The 24,170-nt window shown below is 37.7% G+C and overlaps 1 protein-coding gene across 1 annotated transcript; it reads right to left on the reverse strand.

Moving 5' to 3' along the window:
• Nucleotides 1-541: 541 nt before the first annotated feature.
• On the reverse strand, nt 542-2,020 carry LOC140874036 (uncharacterized). The gene is made up of 3 exons (XM_073277315.1): nt 1,481-2,020; nt 1,247-1,373; nt 542-1,047 (listed from the first exon to the last, which is right to left on the reverse strand). Exons 1-3 carry the CDS (start codon nt 2,018-2,020, stop codon nt 542-544), a joined length of 1,173 nt encoding a protein of 390 aa, XP_073133416.1.
• Nucleotides 2,021-24,170: the final 22,150 nt, after the last annotated feature.

Below are 24,170 nucleotides of genomic sequence, written 5' to 3' on the forward strand. Positions count from 1 at the left end.
AAGACACGGTTCATGAGATCTATGAAAATCGCTGGAGCATTAGTCAGGCCAAACGGCATCACCATAAAATCATAGTGCCCATAACATGTCCGAAAAGTAGTCTTGGATACATCCTACTCTCTGATTCGTAATTGATGGTATCCAAATCGAAGATCGATCTTGGAGAACACCAAAGCTCCCTACAACTGATCAAACCGATCCTCTATCCTTGGCAATGGGTACTTATTTTTCACTGTGACCCTGTTAAGCTCCCGATAATAAATACATAGTCGCATGCTGCCATCTTTATTCTTCACAAATAATACTGGCGCGCCCCAAGTTGAAAAACTAGGGCGAATGAAACCCTTCTCTACAAGCTCCTGAATCTGCTGCTTAAAATCTTTCTTCTTAATGGGAGCAAGATGATACGGTGCCTTAGAGATAGGCACAGTACCTAATAGAAGCTCAATACTGAACTCAATCCCTAACTGGTGGAATTCCCGCTACGTCGTCCGGAAAGACATCCGAAAAATCACAAATGATCTCCACATCTGAAACAGTTCTAGTAGATGGTTCGCCTGCTGCAACCACACTTGCAAGAAATCCCTGGCAACCCTTCCGTAACAACTTCCTCACGTACATAAGATATGACATGCAAAGCACTGCTGCTCTGAGCTTCAAGGAAAATAAAAGAATCTCCACTCGAAGGGTTCACTGATATTGTCCGCTTCCAAAAATCTATCGAAGCTCCATTAAATGACAACCAATCCATTCCAAGAATAAGATCAAATCCTAACATCGATAGTACCACTAGATCGGCTCTAATCAGATTCCATTGAAGCTCTAACTCCAAACCACTGAGCACACTAGAGGTATAAATAATATCGCCAGATGGCAAGGTAACATCATAGCCCGTAACAACATCCTCGGGTATAATGCCTACCCACCTAATAAACTCCTGAGAGATAAATGAATGCGTAGCTCCAGAATCTAGCAACTCATACGTAGCATTACCTCTAACGAGAATCTTCCATGTACTCAGAAAATTTCCCAACGAACACATGAAAACTTAAGAACAGTCAATTAAACCCATAGCACACAACCGTCCCACTTAAGCGTTTCTACAACCCAACAAATTTTAGAAATTTCATCTTATTCTACTCATGCAATGTCAACTAAACCACAAATCAAATAGTCACACAATTACTCGTGCAATTCCTAATTAACATGCAGATTATTGAATCTTAAAGACATAAGTTAGGATTACCCGTGACCAATGATGTATCTTGATCCGCCTCCTTAGCCTGCATGACATACACATGTCCTGCAGTGTTCTTCATGTTCGGGCAGTTCATTGCAATGTGTCCTGGTAACTTACACTTGTAACACACTCCCTAACCAGCCATACATTTCCCCGAATGAGGCTTATTACGTGTCTTGCACAATAGTATTCCTTCAGGATTTGGGGCAACTGCCCCTCTCTGCTATGGCCTCTGCTAACCCTGCAGTCTCTGCTGCTGTCTAGGTGGATTCGGGCCCTTATACGACCCGATAAACTTCTTATTCGCCGGATACGAAGACTGCCCCCTGAAAGGCTGCTGTAGTTGCCTCTTCCTCTGGTAATCCGCATGATCTCTTTCCTTCTCTGCTTCGATCTGAATGCCCTGTTTGCTACCGCCTTGTAGTTCGACACATCAGCCATGTACACATCATGTTTAATGTTAGATCGCATTCCATCAGTGAAGTGTCGCAGCCTCTCCTTCTCTTCAATCACAATCAGCGGTGCAAAGTGGCATCCCCGCTCAAACTGCTTAACATACTCAGCATCAAATTTGTCCCCCTGACGAAGACTCATAAAATTCCGCACCAGCCAGCCACGCGCCTCATCGGTAAAATACTTCTCATAGAAGGTCTTCTTGAATTCTGCCCAAGTCAGAGTAGCCAAGTCCAACCCGATTACTGCACCTTCCCACCATAAGGCTGCATCATCCTTCAGCATGAATATAGCGCACCTCACTTTATCAGCATTAGAAATCCCCATGTATGCATAGATGCTCTCCAGAGAACGAATCAACTCTTCAGCAACGAGTGGATCATTGGTACCTCCAAACTCCTTAGGTCACTGCTTCCGGAACCGCTCTGCAACATCCTCCTCGTGGGACTTCTTCGGCTGCGTTGAATGGTGCTCGAGTAGCCTAGTAATCCTTGCCAGCATATCCACACAGGCCCTTTCGAACGGAGTAAGCGGAGGTGGTGGATGTGGATTCTGTCGCGTCTCGCCTCCCTCTCGGCTGGCATAATTGGTATTAGTTTGCTGAATAATTCTTCTGGGACGCATACTGCAATTTTCATAAATCTCTCACGTGATCGCAATGCATAACTAAGGATCTTTAAAATTTCCATAACATAAATCCTAAAAACATAAATCTTGAGCCCCATAACATAAACATAAGTAAAACATTAAAAATCACTGACTGGTAGTGCGACTTCTGAGCTCCATGTAGCAGGCTAGTACCCTCCAAGGACCTTGCTGATCAACCAACTGAAACGACTCATACTACTTACTACTGAATTTTTTTAAAAAATAAATACTTAATACTATATATATATATATATATATATATAAATAAGTATATACTTGATTTAAAAATAAAAAAATACTTATATTCCCATACATATATGCACTTAAAAATAACTTTCAATAAAATATTCTACGCATAATACTATTTTTTTTTTTGCAAGCAAATAAAAATATCATTAATTAAATTCTTAAATATAAAATTCATGCATAAAAATACTGCAACTTAAATCGTTTACAAAATTTCATCATAAAATCCATAAACTATTAGAATAATAAAACATGTGCGGAAAAATGTATCATTATTCAAAAATCACTGAAAACTACTAGCGAAGGTCACGGGCTAATCGACTGCCGGGAACTCATATGTCTTTACCATCAGTCGGGGCTATATTTTCAACTTAATCTTTCTCACCTGCACCATTTAAGTCTAGTGAGCATATGGGCTCATCACGTTCTATCCCATAATAACAACATGATAAAATTCATGCAAACACATAACATATACCGTATACATACTATATCATATATACATGCATGTTCTTAAAAACTGTATCTCATGGCTGAATCGTAAGCATAACATACATGATCATATTATATCACATTCATCATACATAATACATATGGCATGTCATATCTTAAAATTTTCATGAGGTTGTATCCATGTCGTGTGATCTTAAAATGTGGTCGATGAAAACGATGATGAACTGATCAAGGTATGGCCTAAAGACACGGTTCATGAGATCTATGAAAACCGCTAGAGCATTAGTCAGGCCAAACGACATCACCAAAACTCATAGTTCCCATAACATGTCCGGATAGCAGTCTTGGATACAACCTCCTCTCTGACTCGTAATTGATGGTATCCAGATCGCAGATCGATCTTGGAGAACACCGAAGCTCTCTGCAACTGATCAAACTGATCCTCTATCCTCGGATGTGGGTATTTATTTTTCGTTGTGACCCTGTTAAACTCCCGATAATAAATACATAGTCGCATGTTGCCATCTTTCTTCTTCACAAATAATACTGGCGCGCCCCAAGGTGAAAAACTAGGGCGAATGAAACCCTTCTCTAGAAGCTCCTGAATCTGCTCCTTCAACTCTTTCATCTTAGTGGGAGCAAGACGATACGGTTCCTTAGAGATATGCACAGTACCCGAGAGAAGCTCAATGCTGAACTCAACTTCCCTAACTAATGGAATTCCCGCTACGTCGTCCGGAAAGACATCTGGAAAATCACGAACGATCTCCACTTCTGAAACAGCTCTAGTAGATGGCTCGCCTGCTGCAACCACACTCGCAAGAAATCCCTGGCAACCCTTCCATAACAACTTCCTTGCACGTACATAAGATATGACATGCAAAATACTGCTGCTCTGAGCTTCAAGAAAAATAAAAGAATCTCATATCGAAGGGTTCACTGATACTGTCCGCTTTCGAAAATATATCGAAACTACATTAAATGACCACCAATCCATTCCAAGAATAAGATCAAATCCTAACATCGATAGTACCATTAGATCGGCTCTAATCAAATTCCCTTGGAGCTCTAACTCCAAACCACTGAGCACACTGGAGGTATAAATAATCTCGCCAGATGGCAAGTTAACATCATAGCCCGTAACAGCGTCCTCGGGTATAATGCCTACCCACCTAATAAACTCCTAAGAGATAAATGAATGCGTAGCTCCAGAATCTAGCAACGCATACGTAGCATTAACTCTAACGAGAATCTTCCCTGTACTTGGAAAATTTCCCAACGAACACACGAAAACTTAAGAGCAGTCAATTAAACCCATAGCACACAACAGTCCCACTTAAGCGTTTCTTCAATCCAACAAATTTTAGAAATTTCATCTTATTATACTCATGCAATGTCAACTAAACCACAAATCAAATAGTCACACAATTACTCATGCAATTCCTAATTAACATGCAGATTATTGAATCTTAAAGACATAAGTTAGGATTACCCGTGACCAACGATGTATCTGGATCCGCCTCCTTAGCCTGCATGACATACACACGTCCTGCAGTGTTCTTCACGTTCGGGCAGTTCATTGCAATGTGTCCTAGTAACTTACACTTGTAGCACACTACCTAACCAGCCATACATTGCCCCGAATGAGGCTTATTACATGTCTTGCACAATGGTATCCCTTCAGGATTTGGGGCAACTACCCCTCTCTGTTGTGGCCTCTGATGACCCTACAGCCTCTACTGTTGTCTAGGTGGATTCGGGCCCTTATACGACCCGATAAATTGCTTCTTCGTCGTATGCGAAGACTGCCTCCTGAAAGGCTGCTGTAGTTGCCTCTTCTTCTGGTAATCCGCATGCATCTCTTTCCTTCTCTGCTCCGATCTAAATGCCCTGTTCGCTACCGCCTTGTAGTTTTCCACATCATCCATGTACACATCATGTTTAATGTCAGATCGCAGTCCATCAGTGAAGTGTCGCAGCCTTTCCTTTTCGTCATTCGCAATCAGCGGTGCAAAGTGGCATCCCCGCTCAAACTGCTTAACACACTCAGCATCAAATTTGTTCCCCCGAAGGAGACTCATAAAATCCAGCACTAGCCAGCCACATGCCTCATCGGTAAAATACTTCTCATAGAAGGTCTTCTTGAAGTCTGCCCAAGTCAGAGTAGCTGATGAGTGCATTTTGTATGCATTAATTTGTGATATTTTTATATCTATTTTGTGTGCATTATATTATTTTATGTGTTTTTATGTGTTTTAGTGCATGTGTGTGTATTTCACTCTCTGGGTTAATTTTGTAGAAAAATGGATTTTTGAAGAATGAATTATGGAGCAGCCTTGTCAAAAATTCATTTTTAATTTTAGAGAACTCCAAATCCAATCTTCACTGTTCAAAATGAAGTTCCAGATGTTTAAAGCTGCTGTCCAAATTTTAGCTCGATCCGACTGCTAGAACTAAAGATATGAATTTTTCAAGAAAACTGCGCGCAGACAAGGATGTATGCACGGACCCCGTGCAGGGTCCGGATAAGGGTCCGTGCATCTTCGTAAAAAAAACGGCATTTCCAGTTTAATGCACGGACCTAGACACGGACCCTTATCCAGGGTCCGTGCATGTCGCAGAATCAGAAAAAATAAAAATTTCGGAAATTAAAATTCTTAACTTTTCGGGCTTTATTTTATGGGCTTTCAAAGACAAGAGAGTTCAGAACGTGATTAAGGGGTTGGAATCGCACGCAGAGATCGTGAGGCGACTAGGGCGGAGGCTTGGAGATTGAAAAATGTTACATTCGAGTTCTTTTTCATTTTTTCTTTAGATTATTAAACTTTTGTTGAATATTGTTTTCGTTATTTGAGTAGTTTTTTCTTCAACCAAGATCGCGAGATTGGGCCAGACAGTTTTATTTTGAATATTTGGATGTTTATTTAGGATTTTTGGATTTTTGTTAATATTATTGATTGTTGGATTTAAATTTTGTCTTGTGAATAACCTGATCAACTATTTACTTGCTTGTTAATTGATTCCAAGTCGACAGAGGAAAAATTAATTTCGATCACTCCAATAATTGACATATGATTAAACCTACTAGAAATAGTATTCGGTTTTAGTATGAGGTTTTAGGTGAAAACTGAATTATCACAAATATTGAATGCATTCATGTTTGATTAGAATAATGAAAATTAATCCGTCATAACTTAAATAGGTAGTGCGACTTCTGAGCTCCACGTAGCAGACTACTACCCTCCAAGGACCTTGCTCTGATACCAACTGAAACGACTCATACTACTTACTACTGAATTTTTTTAAAAATAAATACTTAATACTATATATATATATAAATATATGTACTTGATTTAAAAATAAAAATAATACATATATGCCCATACAACACATAATACTTTTTTTTTTTGCATGCAAATAAAAATATCACTAATTCTTAAATATAAAATTCATGCATAAAAATACTGCAACTTAAATCATTCAAAAAATTTCATCATAAAATCCATAAACTATTAAAATAGTAAAACATGTGCGGAAAAATGTATCATTATTCAAAAACCACTGAAAACTACTAGCGAAGGTCACGGGCTAATCGGCTGCCGGGAACTCATATGTCTTCACAACCAGTCGGGGCTACATTTTCAACTTCATAATCTTGCTCACCTGCCCCATTTAAGTCTAGTGAGCATAGGAGCTCAGTACGCTCTATCCCATAATAACAACATGATAAAATTCATGCAAACACCGAACAATTACAACCAACGGTTCCGTGACTAAAAAAAAGAACATAATTTAATTGTTGAATGGGTTCTGCGTTGTCAATTTATTTGGGCTTTAAATTAGGCCATGTCCGTTCAAACGCAAACTCTACTCATACTTGAATTGGACTTGTTCAAGCATGGGCTCGCCCACCTAAAAATTACACTACAATGCATTTTGGTTTTTGGGATTTCAAATCCAATATTAAATCCAGTACACTTGCTTTGGGCACTCCATCGAATCAATTTACTAATTTCTTAACCAATTGTTGTATTTCAAATTTCAACTGAAATTATTCAAAAGCATTCCCTAATTTCTTTCACCTAATGCATATCTTCCGATCTAAATACAATATTAGTGTCAATGCAAAATTTGTGGGGAAGAGCAGTCAAATTCTATTATATTATATTTTGATCAACCTTAAACAAAATCCCTCAACATCTTGAACGTTGGAATGTTGTAAGAGGTAAAATTTGATCTTATTTTCAGTTAAGCGATTATCTATTTGCACTTTTGAGACATATATACCAACAAGCTTTTATCGGTCTAAAATTTTGTTCATATATTATTTTATGAATAATTTAAGTTTTATTTTCATTAAATGTAATGCGAGCACTAAAAAAAATGGATTGCCCAAGTGAATCTAATAACATAAAAAAAAACAAACAAACAAACGAGTTATTTGTTGTTTTTGGTAAAATCAAAATTGAATTAATTTAGGCCAAAAAACAAACAAAATCCAACATGGCACGTGGCACGTGCAAACGGACATCAGCCAGACGAGCAAGAAGTATCCAAAGCACGTGATGGATGGGAACTGACAACCTACTGTATAAATGCGCACCGTAATTACACCGCTCTATTGTATGTAACTGCAAACTAATCCTACAAATTCTCGAAGAATTCAGTTTCCTACTGTGATCAATGTGTACAGTTCTCTCCGATTATCAACCAACGGACAAGATTAAATATGTGGATTCCCAACCAACGGCTATGATGGTGATCCTATATTTTAGTGCTTCTTTGGTACACCGCCAACCGTGGGATTTGTCGGCAAGAAGCTGGCAGCACCCTCCAGATTAACACTTTGTTAAACCCTTTTTTAAAAAAAAATTAAAGATATTTTCATGTCCAAAATTATTATAAATAACTTACTTGATATCATTAATTAACAAAAAAATTAATTTTTTAATTTTAATTTTAATTGTTTTTATTATTATATTCAATCTAGTACATATTTTTATTCTTCATTGGTTATTTTTTTAAAAGAGAATATTTATATAGAAATTATATTATGATAAATAAGTATTAATATTCTTTGAACTATAGTATTATAATTTTAGTTAATATAAATATACGTAAACAGACAAATTATATACTCTTTTTTTTTAAGCAAGACAAATTATATACTCAAATATTATATATTAATCGTATTGATAAATATATAATAAATTATGGTTTTTTTAGATAAAATAATATTAATTTTATCAGTACTATAATATTATAGCTATATATATTAATAAAATTACAACTCAAAAAATAAAGTAATATATAAACTTTTAAAATATATAGTTAATATAATTATAAAATAAATATCTACTGTTGGAGCATGGATGAATATTGTCCGATGATCGAGACAACCTTAATCATCATTTTAATCTTTATAAATCTTGTATTGATCCATTAAAAATTCGGAAGAATTGTTTGAAATGAAAATTTTATATCGTTAAAATATTTTATAAAAACTCAACCATTTGGTAACTGGAACACTGACACGGTGACACATGAATCTTACTCATTCCTCGATTATTGTGATTATGACGATATAAAGTTTCTGCACTTAATTTAGATATTTTTTATAAGTTTCGTGATTTGTCGCCTTGTATTTTAATTTGAATATGAAAAAGATATATTTTTACCAATATATTACAATGTATAATAGTCGTGTAGATTTATTTAATAATAATCACTAAAATAATTAATATCAAAAATTAAAATGTGTATCTAATTAAATTTAATAATAATAGTTAGATCTAAAGTAATATAAACATAAAACTGAATTTTTAGTTGGATCATATATCAATTAAGTCATTTAAAATAATTCATATATCAATTTAATTTATCAATATTTATGTTTCAAAATATATTTGCACTCTTTGTAGAAACCACAAATTTTTTTTAAAAAAAATAAAAATAATATAATGGTGCTAAAATAGTTTTATTTGAACAAGCATCCCTCATAAAAAAAAACTGTTTAATGAATTACGCATTTGAAAGTTTTTTTTTTTTTTGAAAGTATTACGCATTTGAAAGTTGAAACGCGGAGACGCGGAGTAATTTTGTATTCAATGAATTTTTATTATATACAGTTTTTTTTTCAATACTAAACATTATATAGAATTATGAAGAATAATGATAATTACCATATCATGTATTATGTATATACAGTCAAAATTTTAAAATTTAATAATCGATAAATCGATAACATCTACAAAATAATATTATATCTCAGTTCCAACTCAGACCAATAAATTAAATTAATAATTTTGATAAATTAATAAAATAATGATTTTTCAGAAGACCCTTGTATAAACTCATAATCTCATCAATATTATAAATATCATCAAAATTATAAATTAATTGATAGGATTGGGAACGTGTTTAGGGAGAGGTGGATAAACACTTTTAAAGTTATTTTGAAACAGGAGTTTTCTACGACCGGTCTTGATAGTTTTATATGTACAAGTGATAGTCGTGTTTTGTTTACATTTGTTTAATGTTATTTTGTTAGTAGTTTGCATGCATTTATTTGTTTTAGTTCATGTTTTATCTTAGTTTTGTTGTATGTATGCATTTAGCTTCATAACATACTCCCGAGTTTAATGTATAGGAAGTATCAAGTTCAAGAGGATCAAGTGCAACACAAGAAGAAGTAAGGCAGAATGTTGGCATTTTTCATGCGCTCGATCCCACGTACTCATAGGATCGAGCGTGACTTCTGAAGATTAAAGGCAGCAGGCAAGCCACTTTTCATGCGCTCGATCGGACGAACTCACGCAATCGAGCACGGCCGAGGAAATTGAAAACAGCAGATTCGTAATTTTTATGCGCTCGATCGTACGTACTCATGCGATCGAGCGCGCTAGTCTGTTCGGAAAATATTTTGTAATTTTGAAAACTTTGTTATTTTGGACTCTAGTCTTTATTAGGCTTTTAATTCCGTTTTTGGGGGATAATTATCAGACTTGGACACTCTCTAAGGCGGCTAGGTTTTGTTCTTACAATTTTCTCTCAAGTTTTCTTCTTTTCTTTGGAATTTTTCTTGAGTTTGTGATGAATCGTTGTAGCTAAACTTTTATTCTTGGTTAAGGGAGACGAAACCTTGATATAATTTATTCATGAGATTTGATTTTCAGTGTTTAATCTTTATTAAGTATCGATAGTTGATCTGTTTTATTTTATGCTTGTGTGCGAGATTTTAGGATTGTCCATCTTAGAATTTTGTTATACAATCTATAGCTAAATTAGAATTCAAATCTGTAATTGTTTGAATCAACTAATTTGCAAAGCAACTACGTTTGATATTTTCTGCTGTTGAATTTATTAAATCGTAGGGTCAATTTTTGACTAGACTAAATACAACCGCTGGTGTTTGTGTTGTCTAGATTCGTCAGTTTTACTCGTTTGAATGCTACCATAGATTTAAATCTAGATCGCTGGAATCCGGATTAATTTATTGGTAACGGTTAATTTAGAACGCTGGTTTCTAATTAATTAAAATTAAAGTGAAACAGGAATTTGATTTCCAATGATGAATATTTGATAGGATTAATTATTTTTAGGGAATCAATGATTGAATGAATAAATATCAAGGGTGTAGTCGACCGATACCAAGACTTGTCTCTTATTGATTTCTTCAGTTAAATTTTCATTCTTGCATGCTAGTGATAATATTTCTCTTTAATTGTTTAAAATTCTTAGTAGTTAATTCTAAAACTCAAACCCCCTTTTAGTTTGTTTAGAGCACTTTAAATTTATCTTTCCTCGTGGGAACGATCCCTACTCACACTACTATATTTCTGTGGTTATCTGATTAAGTTGGGTAATTTGGGCATGACGCGGCTTAGCGCTACCGAATTTTGGCGCCGTTGCCGGGGAACGGTGTTTAATTTATTGTGTTCTATTTCTTTCCTTTTTGTTTTTGCTTTGTTTAATCTCACTCTCTTCTCTTTTCTTTGTTTCTAGTTCTCTCGTTAATGCTTTCAGGTGATTTTGCTGAAGAAGACTTTCTCTACGACCCGGAGATTGAAAGGACTTTGCACAGGCGAAGGAGAGAACTTCGTAGGAAACAACAAGAGGAAGCTGCTCGAGCTGCTTTTCCAGAAGAAGAGATGACTGCTAATGCGAACCTGAGTTTTAGACAATTGGGCACCTCTGATCCCAATCAACAACCTTTATGCATTACTTTTCTTACATTAGAAAATAATGCTACTTTTGAGCTTAAGTCTGGATTGATTCACTTATTACCTGCTTTTCATGGTCTTGCAGGTGAGGACCCGAATAAACACTTAATGGAATTCCATGTGGTTTGCACGAGTATGAAACCCCATGGAGTAACAGATGAGCAGATTCAACTGAGGGCCTTTCCTTTCTCTTTGAAGAGTGCTGCTAAGGATTGGCTATATTACTTGCCCTCTGGTTCTATCACAACTTGGACGGAGATGAAAAGAATATTTCTGGAAAAGTATTTCCCAACCTTTAGAGCTGCGAACATCCGGAAGGAAATCTATGGAATCAAGCAATACTCAGGGGAATCACTGCATGAATATTGGGAGCGGTTCAAGAAGCTTTGTGCTAGCTGTCCGCAACACCAGATAAGTGAAAATCAGTTAATTCAATTATGCTATGAAGGTTTGTTGCCTCATGACAGGAGTATGCTAGATGCGGCAAGTGGAGGTGTTTTTATGGATAAAACACCGGTACAAGCGAGGAACTTAATTGAGAATATGGCTGCCAATTCTCAACAATTCAGGACTGAGCATGTACTGAAGAAGAATAACGAGGTAAATGTCTCTTTCCTTGAACATCAATTAATTGAATTTACATCTCTTGTGCGTCAGATGGCTGTAGGGAATGGACAAACTGCAAAAGCATGTGGGATTTGTGCTGCAGTGGGACATGCTACTGATATGTGTCCCACACTTCAAGAAGAATCGGTTGAATAGGTCAATGTTACTGGAGGATTTCCTGGACCACCACAGCGGAAATATGATCCCTATTCCAACACATACAATCCTGGTTGGAAGGATCATCCAAATATGAGATATGAGAACCCTCAAGCAAATCAATCGGGGCCTCAAGCACCACCGCACAATCAAGCTTTTAGGCCACCGTATCCTCAACAGCAGCAGCGTCCTCAGATTCCCAATCCGGGTGAGTTTTTTGAAAATATTATTAAGGAGCTTGCTACTAATACTGTAACTTTTCAACAGGAAATAAGATCAAGTATCCAAAACTTGAATACCCAGATGGGACAGCTTGCCACCGCCATCAATAAGTTGGAAGCACAACATTCCAATGCTTTGCCATCACAAACAATTCCAAACCCAAGAAAAAACGCAAGTGTCATCACTCTAAGGAATTGGAAGGAGTTGAAGATCAAGGAGAAAGAAGTGGAGACTTCGGCCAAGGAGAAACCGCAAGAAGAGCCGAAATTTACTGATGGAGAAACATCCAAGGAAGAAGTGCCAAGAGGTAAGTTTCCTCCACTTTCTGATTATAAGTCTGTTGCCCTATTTCCCTTAGCACTTAAGGAGTCTAGAAAAGATGAAGGGATAAAGGATCTTTATGAGACTTTTCGTAGATGTGAGATGAATATTCCGTTGTTAGACGCTATTAAGCAGGTACCTCGATACGCAAAGTTCTTGAAAGAATTGTGCACAACAAAGAGGAAACAGATACTGAAGGGTTGTCAAAAAGTGGAGCTTGGTGAGAACGTATCTGCTGTGATCCAACAAAAATTGCCCACAAAATGCAAGGATCCAGGTATGTTTTCTATCCCATGCACTATAGGGAATGTTAGACTTGAGAAGGTCATGTTAGATCTAGGAGCATCAATCAATGTTATGCCATATTCTATCTATGCATCCTTGAAACTTGGCCCATTAAATAAAACTAGAATTGTTATTCAGTTAGCTGATAGGTCTAATGTATACACTAGGGGAATTGTAGAAGATGCGTTAGTGCAAGTGAATGACTTGGTATTTCCTGCAGATTTTTATGTGCTAGACATGGAAAACGGTGATCATAATAGTCATATTTTGTTAGGCAGACCATTCTTGAAAACTTTCATGACTAAAATTGATGTTCACAATGGCACACTCACTATGGAATTTGATGGCGAGGTTGTGAAATTTAATATTTATGATGCCATGAAATTTCCTGACAGTGATGATTGCGTATTTTCTATTGATATTGTGGATTACTTGGCACAAGATTATTGTGAGCATGCAGGAAAATATGATTTAGAGGTGGCCATTGTTGCACCCATTCAGCAGGATGATGAAATTGGATTTAGCAAAGAAGTGGAAGAGATTGAGGAAATTCTGAACAGTGCTCCTAAGCTACTTCAGTCAGGTAATATATCTTATATATCACTACCAATTTCTAATACTCGACGCCTTCCATCTGTTTTGCAGGCACCAGTGGTCGAACTAAAGACACTTCCAAAACATCTCAAGTATGTTTTCCTTGTAGAAGGAGAAACATTACCAGTCATCATCTCCAATAGTTTGGAAGTTGACCAAGAGGAACAATTAGTCAAGGTACTACAAGAGCACAAGACTGCTATTGGGTGGACTATAGCAGACATCAAGGGAATTAGCCCTTCCACATGCATGCACCGAATTTTAATGGAAGAAGGAGCGAATCCCTCACGTCAGCCGCAAAGAAAGTTGAACCCACCGATGATGGAGGTGGTGAAGGCTGAAATTCTGAAACTCCTTGAAGTTGGAGTCATCTATCCGATTTTTGACAGCCAGTGGGTCAGCCCAGTCCAAGTGGTGCCCAAGAAAACCGGGATAACTGTGGTGAAGAACAAGGATGATGAATTGGTTCCCACCCGCATTCGAAACGGGTGGAGGGTTTGTATAGATTATAGAAAGTTAAATGCGGGAACCCGAAAGGATCACTTTCCTTTACCATTTATTGATCAAATGATTGAAAGGTTAGCATGCCACCCTTACTATTGTTTTCTTCATGGATATTCTGGTTATTTTCAGATTGCTATTGCGTCAGAGGATCAGGAAAAGACAACATTCACTTGCCCGTTTGGCACCTTTGCATATCGACGGATGCCTTTTGGACTTTGCAATGCGCCGACCACTTTCCAACGGTGTATGGTTAGTATCTTTTCAGATTTCATCGAGCATATCTTAGAAGTTTTTATGGATGATTTCACTTTCTATGGTGATTCATTTGAAAACTGTCTGTCTAACCTTGCTCTTTTCCTTAAGAGGTGTGTCGAAACCAACCTAGTTTTAAATTCTGAAAAATGTCATTTTATGGTTGGGCAAGGTGTTGTGTTGGGTCATGTTGTTTCATCTAAGGGAATAGAGGTAGACACGGCTAAAATTGATATTATTCAGTCTCTCCCTTATTCCACATGTGTACGGGAAGTGCGTTCTTTTCTTGGCCATGCAGGTTTCTACAGGAGATACATTCAAGACTTCGCCAAAATCGCATCCCCCATGTGCAAAATGTTGCAAAAATATGTCCCATTTGAGTTTGATGAACCATGCAAAACATCTTTTGATAAACTCAAAGACTCATTGACATCCGCACCAATAATCAAGCCACCGGATTGGAGCAAGCCATTCGAGATCATGTGTGATGCTAGCGACTATGCAGTTGGCGCTGTTTTAGGTCAAAAAGTTGGGAAAGCATCGCATGCTATATACTATGCTTCGTGTATCCTTAACGATGCCCAACGGAACTACTCCACCATTGAAAAGGAGATTTTAGCTTTAGTTTTTGCATTAGAAAAATTTCGCTCTTATTTACTTGGTGCTAAAGTCATTGTTTATTCTGATCATGCAGCTCTTCATTTTCTGATGGCAAAGAAGGAGGCAAAACCAAGGCTGATAAGATGGATACTACTTTTGAGCGAATTCGATGTAGAAATCAAAGACAAAAGAGGGACAAAAAATCGAGTCGCTGACCACTTGAGCCGCCTAGTTCATATCGATGAGGAGCTGAGCTTGCATGAAGAATTTCCTAATGAACAATTATTTTCAACAAGCGTCGAATTACCCTGGTACACAAATATTGTTAGTTATTTAGTGACTAAAGGGTTTCCTACTGAATTTTCTAAGGCACAAAAGGACAAGGTGAGAAGAGATGCAAAGTATTATGTGTGGGATGATCCATACTTGTGGAAACACTACGCTGATCAAGTCATACGACGATGTGTACCGGCAAGCGAGGTAATCCATATTCTCACGTTTTGTCATTCTTATGCATGTGGTGGCCACTTTGAAGCAAAAAAGACCGCAAAAAAGGTGTTGGACAGCGGATTTTTCTGGCCATCCTTATTTCGATACACTTACGTTTTTTGTAAGTCGTGCACTCAATGCCAGAAGACAGGTAATATCTCCCAGCATAATGAGATGTCTCAACAACCTATTTTAGTTTGTGAAATATTTGATGTATGGGGCATCGACTTCATGGGGCCTTTCCCAAGTTCATATGGATTTATTTATATATTACTTTTTGTGGACTATGTCTCGAAATGGGTGGAAGCAAAGACCACCCGTACTGATGATTCTAAAGTTGTTGGAGAGTTCATCAAGCACAACCTTTTCTTTAGGTTTGGGATTCCAAGAGCCATCATCAGTGATAGAGGAACACACTTCTGCAACCGAACTGTGGCCAGTTTGCTTAAAAAGTACCATGTGACGCACAGGATCTCTAGTGCATACCATCGACAATCCAAAGGTTAAGCTAAGGTATCGAACCGAGAGATCAAGTCCATCCTAGAAAAGACCGTGAATCCTACAAAAAAGGACTGGAGCTTGCGCCTGGATGACGCTTTGCGGGCCTACAGAACCGCGTTCAAGACGTCGATTGTAATGTCCCCATATCGGCTGATTTTTGGAAAACCATGCCATTTGCCAGTAGAATTGGAGCATAGAGCCTATTGGGCTATCAAACACTTTAACATGCAGATGGATGAGAGCGGCGAGCACCGAAAGCTGTAGTTGCAAGAATTAGAAGAGATACGCAATGATGCTTATGCCACCTCTAAGATTTACAAGGACAAGACAAAGGCCTTCCATGACAAGATGATCTCTAGACGAGAATTCGAAGTCGGACAGAAAGTTCTACTCTATCACTCACGACTTAGACTATTTTCAGGTAAGTTGCGTTCACGTTGGAATGGTCCGTTTGTTGTTACTAATATCTTTTCCCATGGTGCAGTCGAAATTCAAAGCTTGGACACATCCAAAACATTCAAGGTCAATGGCCACCGGCTTAAACACTACTATGAAGGAGTCCAAGCGAACGTAGGAGGGGACGAGCATGATATCACTCTAGATGCTCTGCCAAATGTCGACTAAATCGCGGCATGCAGTCAAGCTATAGACTGACTATAAATTTAGCGCTGATTGGGAGGCAACTCAGTGTTTCTTTCCCTTTTGTTTTTGCTTGATTTTATTTATTGGTTTATTTTGCTTTTGTTTTGTTTTTTTAGAAAATTTTGAAAAATTGAAAAAAAAGGGATTTTCACTGAAGGCATTGTGTGCTCGATCATGCGAACTCATAGGATCGAGCGCACGGTTTTAACCCAATTCTCTGCCCCGAATATTTTATTTGGCGCGCTCGATCCTACGTACTCACACGATCGAGCGCGCGTTTTGATCCCAGTTCTCTGCCCCTGATTTTAAGTAGCGCGCTCGATCCTGCGTACTCACGCGATCTAGCGCGCTCCTCTGTGTGTGTTATATTCTCTCTTTTCTTTCCTTTTCCCCCCATTCTTCCTTTTCTTTTCTCGGCCTCCCTAGAACCCTAAACCCCCAAATTTTGAATTCTCTCAAATATTCACCAATTGTTCTAAAATTCTTGCAGGCGTCATTCCAAGGATTGACATCATCATCCCTTCTCTCATATCCACTTCTCCAGCGCCTTATTTTGCTCAGAAATGCCGGAAACTTTGGTGCACACCACGTGTTCGACGAATTGCCCTATCCATTTTTTCTTGCAAATTCTTGCGACATTATGGGCCCAAAACACAATAGAGAGATCGGCGAATCTTCTCGCCAAGGAACAAGGGATGCACCCGCTGCACTCAACCTTGCCGGCCAATTCGTAAACCAAATGGCTCGGGATATGTATGATCATGCTAAAACCCATCGCTTCCCTATTACTGAGAGGGGTTTTGATATAGAGGCTTACGACAGCAATGTGGCTACCCAAGTCTTGAACCGTGGGTGGGGAAAATTTTGTCAACAACCTTCTCCGGCCATTGTCCCTATTGTTAGGGAATTTTACGCTAATGCTGCGGAGCGCACGGATAGTAAGGCCTTCGTTCGAGGAATTTTGGTTTCTTATGCGCCCAAAGATCTGAATAGTCTGTTGGAGACGCCCGATGTTGATGATAGCTTGTACCAGAGAATCGCCCTCGACCCGGATTTGCACGAGGTCCTTCAGCAATTATGCATGGTAGGGGCCGCCTGACGGGACTCTGTTACTTTCAAATGCTTTAAGGAGAAATACCTACTGATGGATCCGGCCACTTGGTATATTTTCGTCTCGTCGCCCGCCATCTGATGCCCATCTCCCACACAAGTGAAGTTCATGTTGAGCGTGTCGTGCTACTCTACGCTCTCGATCTCAATCTACCGGTAAATGCAGGACGAGTGATTCACGCACAGATGAGGCATTCCATCACTACCAGGACATCGGGTCTTTTCTTCCCGATGATCATCAAGCAGCTGTGCTTGCGCGCTGGTGTGCAACATCGACCCGACGAGGAATGGTTGCCACCAATGCGCCCCATTGACAGAGCAACTATCGATGCCAAACGCGCATATCGAAGAAGCCATTTAATGGTGGACGATCAATTTATTCCGGTCCAAGATCCAGTACGGCCTCCGCCGCTCCCCCGCCGAACTACTACTGTCACTGTTAGGGAATTAGCCCACCATGCCCAGTATCAAACTGCCTTCAATGCCGCTACGGCCTCCAATTTTCAAGTCCTGGACTATATTTGTCGTGACATTTCTGAGAGGCTCGGAATCGACCCTATCACGCTTCCACCGGTCGTCCAATTCCCACCACCTTTCGAGTTTCCATTTGCTGATCATGTTCTTCCTCCCGAGCATGAAGAGGAGGACGACGCCAACCGTTGAACCAGGGGAGTCTTGTTTGCTTTTTTTTGCATTGCATTATGTTTGCATTTTGTTCTTTGGTTTGTTGGTTGTTTTGTTATTTTGTTTCATGAGCATTGAGGACAATGCTTAGTTTAAGTGTGTGTGTGTGGGGGGGGGGGGGGGGGGTGTTTCATGCATTTCATTTGTTTGTGTTTCATGCATTGCATTTACTTCTTGTTCGTGTCATATCATTGTGTTGCATTCGTATTGAGTTGAGAAAGAAATGGTAGCCTGGCCAATGATGAAGAATTCTTTTTGTTGTTCAATAACTAAATCACATGCCCTGCTAACCAAAAATTTTGAACTGATGGAACCAAATAGACGGTTGAACTCTTATACACTCGATGAATCATGCTTGAATCTAAAATTTGAAACATACAAACATGGATAGGATTGAGGCATTGTTGGATTATTTGGGCCGAATTTATTCTTGAATTATCCTTAGATGCCCTGTTGAACTTTCATGTATATATGAGCACATGAGGTGCATACTTCTGAATTTGGTGCAAAATCATCGTTTATTGTTGATGATTTCTCTTTTCGACACTGATTGAAATTTGTATGAATTGACGGTGAATTGAGATATTTCTAGAACAAGTTTGGACACCCTCGAGGCACAATATGGGTAAACTATGACTTAGGAATGATGTAGGCAATTTTTCTGCATATCGTTTGAGCTTTTCAAGCCACCCACTGAATTATTTACCCCTAGTACCTTGTTTGAGCTTAATTGAAAAAACGAATGGTACGCATGTAAACGTGTGGTAAACCCCCATTCGGCATTGTTTCAAGGTCCTAAAACTACTGCCTATAGCTTAAACAATATTTCCTTCCTTTAAGGGAGTAAGTTGAATGTCAAAATCACTTTTATGCTTCTACTTTGTTTTGAGAATATGGAATGGTGTGGTGAATGAAATTTGAAAACAAAATATTGTAGTGAAAGGGGATAGAAAAAAATGAAAAAGAAAGTGGTGATTAGAAAAAGAAAAAAATTAGTTGGTGAAAAGCAATAAAAAGTTTGAATATTAATGAGGTGCAAAGAGGTTGAAATCTGAATAAAAAGGAGTGGACTTTAGAAAAGAGCATAATTTACTCCCTCTTTGAACACTTTTCCTTCATTTGTAGCCATAAGCCAAGCCTAACATTATAAGTTGATTAAGACCTATTGACCGAGTCACAGTCGCCAAATATACTAGTGGAGAGGGGTTGCGAGAATTTTGTCTATGGACTGTCGATTGACACTGTTGATGAGTATGATTTTTTGATCGAAATACGCACACACTAGAATTCCTTGTATTTGACCAATTGTGGGTGTGTTAATTTGATTATCTATTCATTTTGATCCTGTGAAACCTTGAGAAGTCCTCATGATCTATGATTGTATGAATTGAATTTGGAAGAGAGTGTTTTGAATTTGAGTTGCGGAGTTTATAAGTTTGTGCGGTGAAATTAGTCCGTGTTTTAAAATTTTCAAAAGAACGTTCATGAGTTGGATATGGTTGGATGTGAAAATTTTGAAAATTGCTGAGGCCAGTGCTCCGTAGAATTTCTTGATTCTTGTTTGTCCTATTTCATTCTGTTTTGCATGACTTGCTCGAGGGCGAGCATGGATTAAGTGTGGGAGTATTTGATAGTCGTATTTTGTTTGCATTTGTTTAATGTTATTTTGTTAGTAGTTTGCATGCATTTATTTGTTTTAGTTCATGTTTTATCTTAGTTTTGTTGTATATATGCATTTAGCTTCATAACATACTCTCGAGTTTAATGTATAAGAAGTATCAAGTTCAAGAGGATCAAGTGCAACACAAGAAGAAGTAAGGCAGAATGTTGGCATTTTTCATGCGCTCGATCCCACGTACTCATAGGATCGAGCGCGACTTCTAAAGATTAAAGGCAGCAGGCAAGCCACTTTTCATGCGCTCGATCGGACGAACTCACGCGATCGAGAGCGGCCGATGAAATTGAAAACAACAGATTCGTAATTTTTATGCTCTCGATCGGACGTACTCATGCGATCGAGCGTGCTAGTCTGTTCGGAAAATATTTTGTAATTTTGGAAACTTTGTTATTTTGGACTCTAGTCTTTATTAGGCTTTTAATTCCGTTTTTGGGGGGATAATTATCAGACTTGGACACTCTCTAAGGCGGCTAGGTTTTGTTCTTACAATTTTCTCTCAAGTTTTCTTCTTTTCTTTGGAATTTTTCTTGAGTTTGTGATGAATCGTTGTAGCTAAACTTTTATTCTTGGTTGAGGGAGACGAAACCTTGATGTAATTTATTCATGAGATTTGATTTTTAGTGTTTAATCTTTATTAAGTATCGATAGTTGATCTGTTTTATTTTATGCTTGTGTGCGAGATTTTAGGATTGATCATCTTAGAACTTTGTTATACAATCTATAGCTAAATTAGAATTCAAATCCGTAATTGTTTGAATCAACTAATTTGCGAAGCAACTACGTTTGATATTTTCTGCTGTTGAATTTATTAAATCGTAGGGTCAACTTTTGACTAGGCTAAATACAACCGTTGGTGTTTGTGTTGTCTAGATTCGTCAGTTTTACTCGTTTGAATGATACCTTAGATTTAAATCTAGATCGCTAGAATCCGGATTAATTTATTGGTAACGGTTAATTTAGAACAGTGGTTTTTAATTAATTAAAATTAAGGTGAAACAGGAATTCGATTTCCAATGATGAATATTTGATAGGATTAATTATTTTTAGGGAATCGATGATTGAATGAATAAATATCAAGGGTGTAGTCGACCAATACCAAGGCTTGTCTCTTATTGATTTCTCCAGTTAAATTTTCATTCTTGCATGCTAGTGATAATATTTCTCTTTAATTGTTTAAAATTTTTAATAGTTAATTCTAAAACTCAAACCCCCTTTTAGTTTGTTTAGAACACTTTAAATTTACATTTACTTGTAGGAACGATCCCTACTCACACTACTACATTTCCGTGGTTATCTGATTGAGTTGGGTAATTTGGGCATGACGCGACTTAGCGCTACCAACAAGAACTAATTTTTCTCAACACGCAAAAACTGATGTACTTAAAAAGTGTGCGAAAACGGACCAGTAGTTTTTGTTGACAATACGAATTTAAATGAAGTAAATCAAAAGGATAAGATATTAAAGAAATGTAGTAAGTTGACACAAAGACTTATGGAATTTCAAAATCAATCTCCCTCTATGGCTCCCGTTTTTATTCACTTAATAATAAGAAAAATAGTAGAAGACTTTGATTTTTACAACACGTTGCACAAAACCCACTTCAATCTTATGACTTATCCAATTCCTAAATTAAAAATCCTAGCTCACAACTCAATACAACACGATAGAATATTATACTAAATCTGATGCCCCTAAAAATATTAGATCTGATCTGAACCATGCCCATTTCTAAGAGGGATATGAGCCCAAGGACACCGTTTCAAGGCTAGGGTTATAATTGGAGGGACAAGCTCATTCCTCCTAATAAACTTGATTAGGCCCTATCCCATTGTAACGACTCAACCCGGATCATCTATTAATAAGAAATTAAGCATTCAATTAACTTAAATAAAATAATATTAGTTTAAACATTGGAAAGCCAAAAGAAACTGGAAATAAATACAGTGAAATAATCTAATGGTAATCTATGCTCCCAAGCACTGGTCACCGAATGATAACTGATCAAGAGCTTAAGCACCCTAGCTATAATATGCCCTGTCGAATGGGGTGTCTAAGGTAACAACAAGGATGTGAGCGAAAAATTCTCAGTACGTAATGTATGAGTATACAAACCTATATGTATATGCATATGTCTTCTACTACTAAAACATCATGCTCACACTAGTAGCAATGAGTGAGTAGTACCAACGCGGATACCCTTTGGGTAGCTCACACACTCATATCTGGACATAGACTCGAAATGTCCCGAAACACCAAAACCCTCCTGACCCATCGGCCACTGTGTCTCTTGGTGTCCATCCGTCCACAAACAAACAAGGTTGAGCAACCCCCATAAAAATGGCTATCTCAAAGAATATTGGCTCAACATGATATATTCCCATGAAACATATGTATAACTATGAAACATCACATATAAATGCAACACATAAAAATGCATACTCAGCTGGATATCTCAGTCAGTACTTACGTACCTCCAATCTCTGGTCTAGAATTACGAGTATAAAGTCCAAGCCGACATATTAAGTGAACACCATATCACTATTAGTTGTCTAAAATGCTCAACTAGATCAATGGATAATCCTAAAAACTACTAGAGGTTCAAGTGTATTACATTCTTCCCTCGTTAGCCCACTAATGTCAAGAGCCCTCAAATTGAGCACAAACCCAAACGATGTTAGTAGCACCTTGCTATAGATTGACCCTCGAAAATATGGCTACAAACACTAAAATATAGATTGAACAGCTCAAAAAGACTCTGAATTTCATCAAAATATGAGGATTTAGCCCTTATTTATAGGCTAGAGATATGAATATCCGAAATAGGATCGGAAGGTCCAATCTGTGCATGATTTCCACGTGTGAACATCATTTTGACACCTTAGAGGACATAAGATTTTTGAAGATCTGAACTGACACTTTTTCTGTGAGGTCTCAGGTTGCTAATATCATTCTTAGGGCCATTAGTAAATAAACATGATTAAAGGACCAAGGATTAGAAGCAATCAAAACACAATTTTTTTTATTTCAACATGGGGTGCGCTCGAGCGGTCAAAAAGTGCCGCTCGAGCACCCCCGGTTTTCCTCAAAACAGAAGCTTGAGTTCGGGTTGCGCTCGGGCTGCTAAAAAAACTGCAGCTCGGGCGCATCCTGTGCAACAACATACCTTATTTTCTGTCATTCATTTCGTGGTCCTTAATTTCCTTCCAATCCAAGATATTCAAGTCCAAAACACATCTATATACATAGAACAAGATCTAATCATGTCTACAAGTGTTTAATACATAACACTAGAAGTTTAGAATCTAACAAATGTAATAAACTACACATGATGTTCATAGAGTTACAACCAAGTTCAAGATTCTAACAACTTGTTCTAAGTCCAAAGTTCTCACATTCAGCTACAAACCCGAGTCCACACTTCTATCTAGATCATCGTCTCTCAAGGTTGTCTTTGACTCGATCCGGCCTTCCTATCGTCATGCACAAATACAAACAAAACAATAGCCGAAAACATCCGGTGAGAATAGGATTCTCGGTATAAAAGACATAAACATGCACTATCATGTATATCAACTTCGAGATATAAAGAATAAATTGCATAACTCGTAAACTGATTTCTTCGTTGAGATTTACAGCCGCTCCAGGCCTCATGATTCGTTCACAATCTTGGTTTTAAGATTTAAAGCCTCTCCAGGCGCTCAAGACTCGTAACAATCTTGGATAGAGGTTTTAGAGCCGCTCAAGGCCTCAAGATTTATCTATAAACCTTGGATGGATCCATTCTCGGTATTTCATCATCGATACGACATAAAAATAACATCAATTATAATTTAAGGATCCACTACCTGTGATAGATCAATAATTAAAATTCGAAAGCAAGAACATACAAACAACAAGTATGTGATTTTTGTCGGGATAACTCAAGAATCACCGTTCTTGAGTTTCATAGCCCTTTTCAATCGATGTCCGTTTATACCTTCTCGTTTCTTCTCGGTTCTTGAAGGCTTCAAATCTGAAATATAATGTCAAGAACACATATATCAAACGCTTATTCAAACTCACAACTCAATCCTCATTAAATCTTCACTATCAAATCAACTTCAAACCTAGCTCAACTTCTTCTTTGGTTCGAAGGCTGGAATCTCAAGCCGATCAAGCTCTTATCTAATCTGAAATGAAGTATATGTAAGCTATAATTATCAACAACAACTAAATTCACAGTCAGCTCAATCAACAAGATACCAAAATGGCTTCAATTCATAA

This window comes from Henckelia pumila, chromosome 1 (assembly GCF_033568475.1).
Source record: "Henckelia pumila isolate YLH828 chromosome 1, ASM3356847v2, whole genome shotgun sequence".
Classification (NCBI taxonomy): Eukaryota; Viridiplantae; Streptophyta; class Magnoliopsida; order Lamiales; family Gesneriaceae; genus Henckelia; species Henckelia pumila.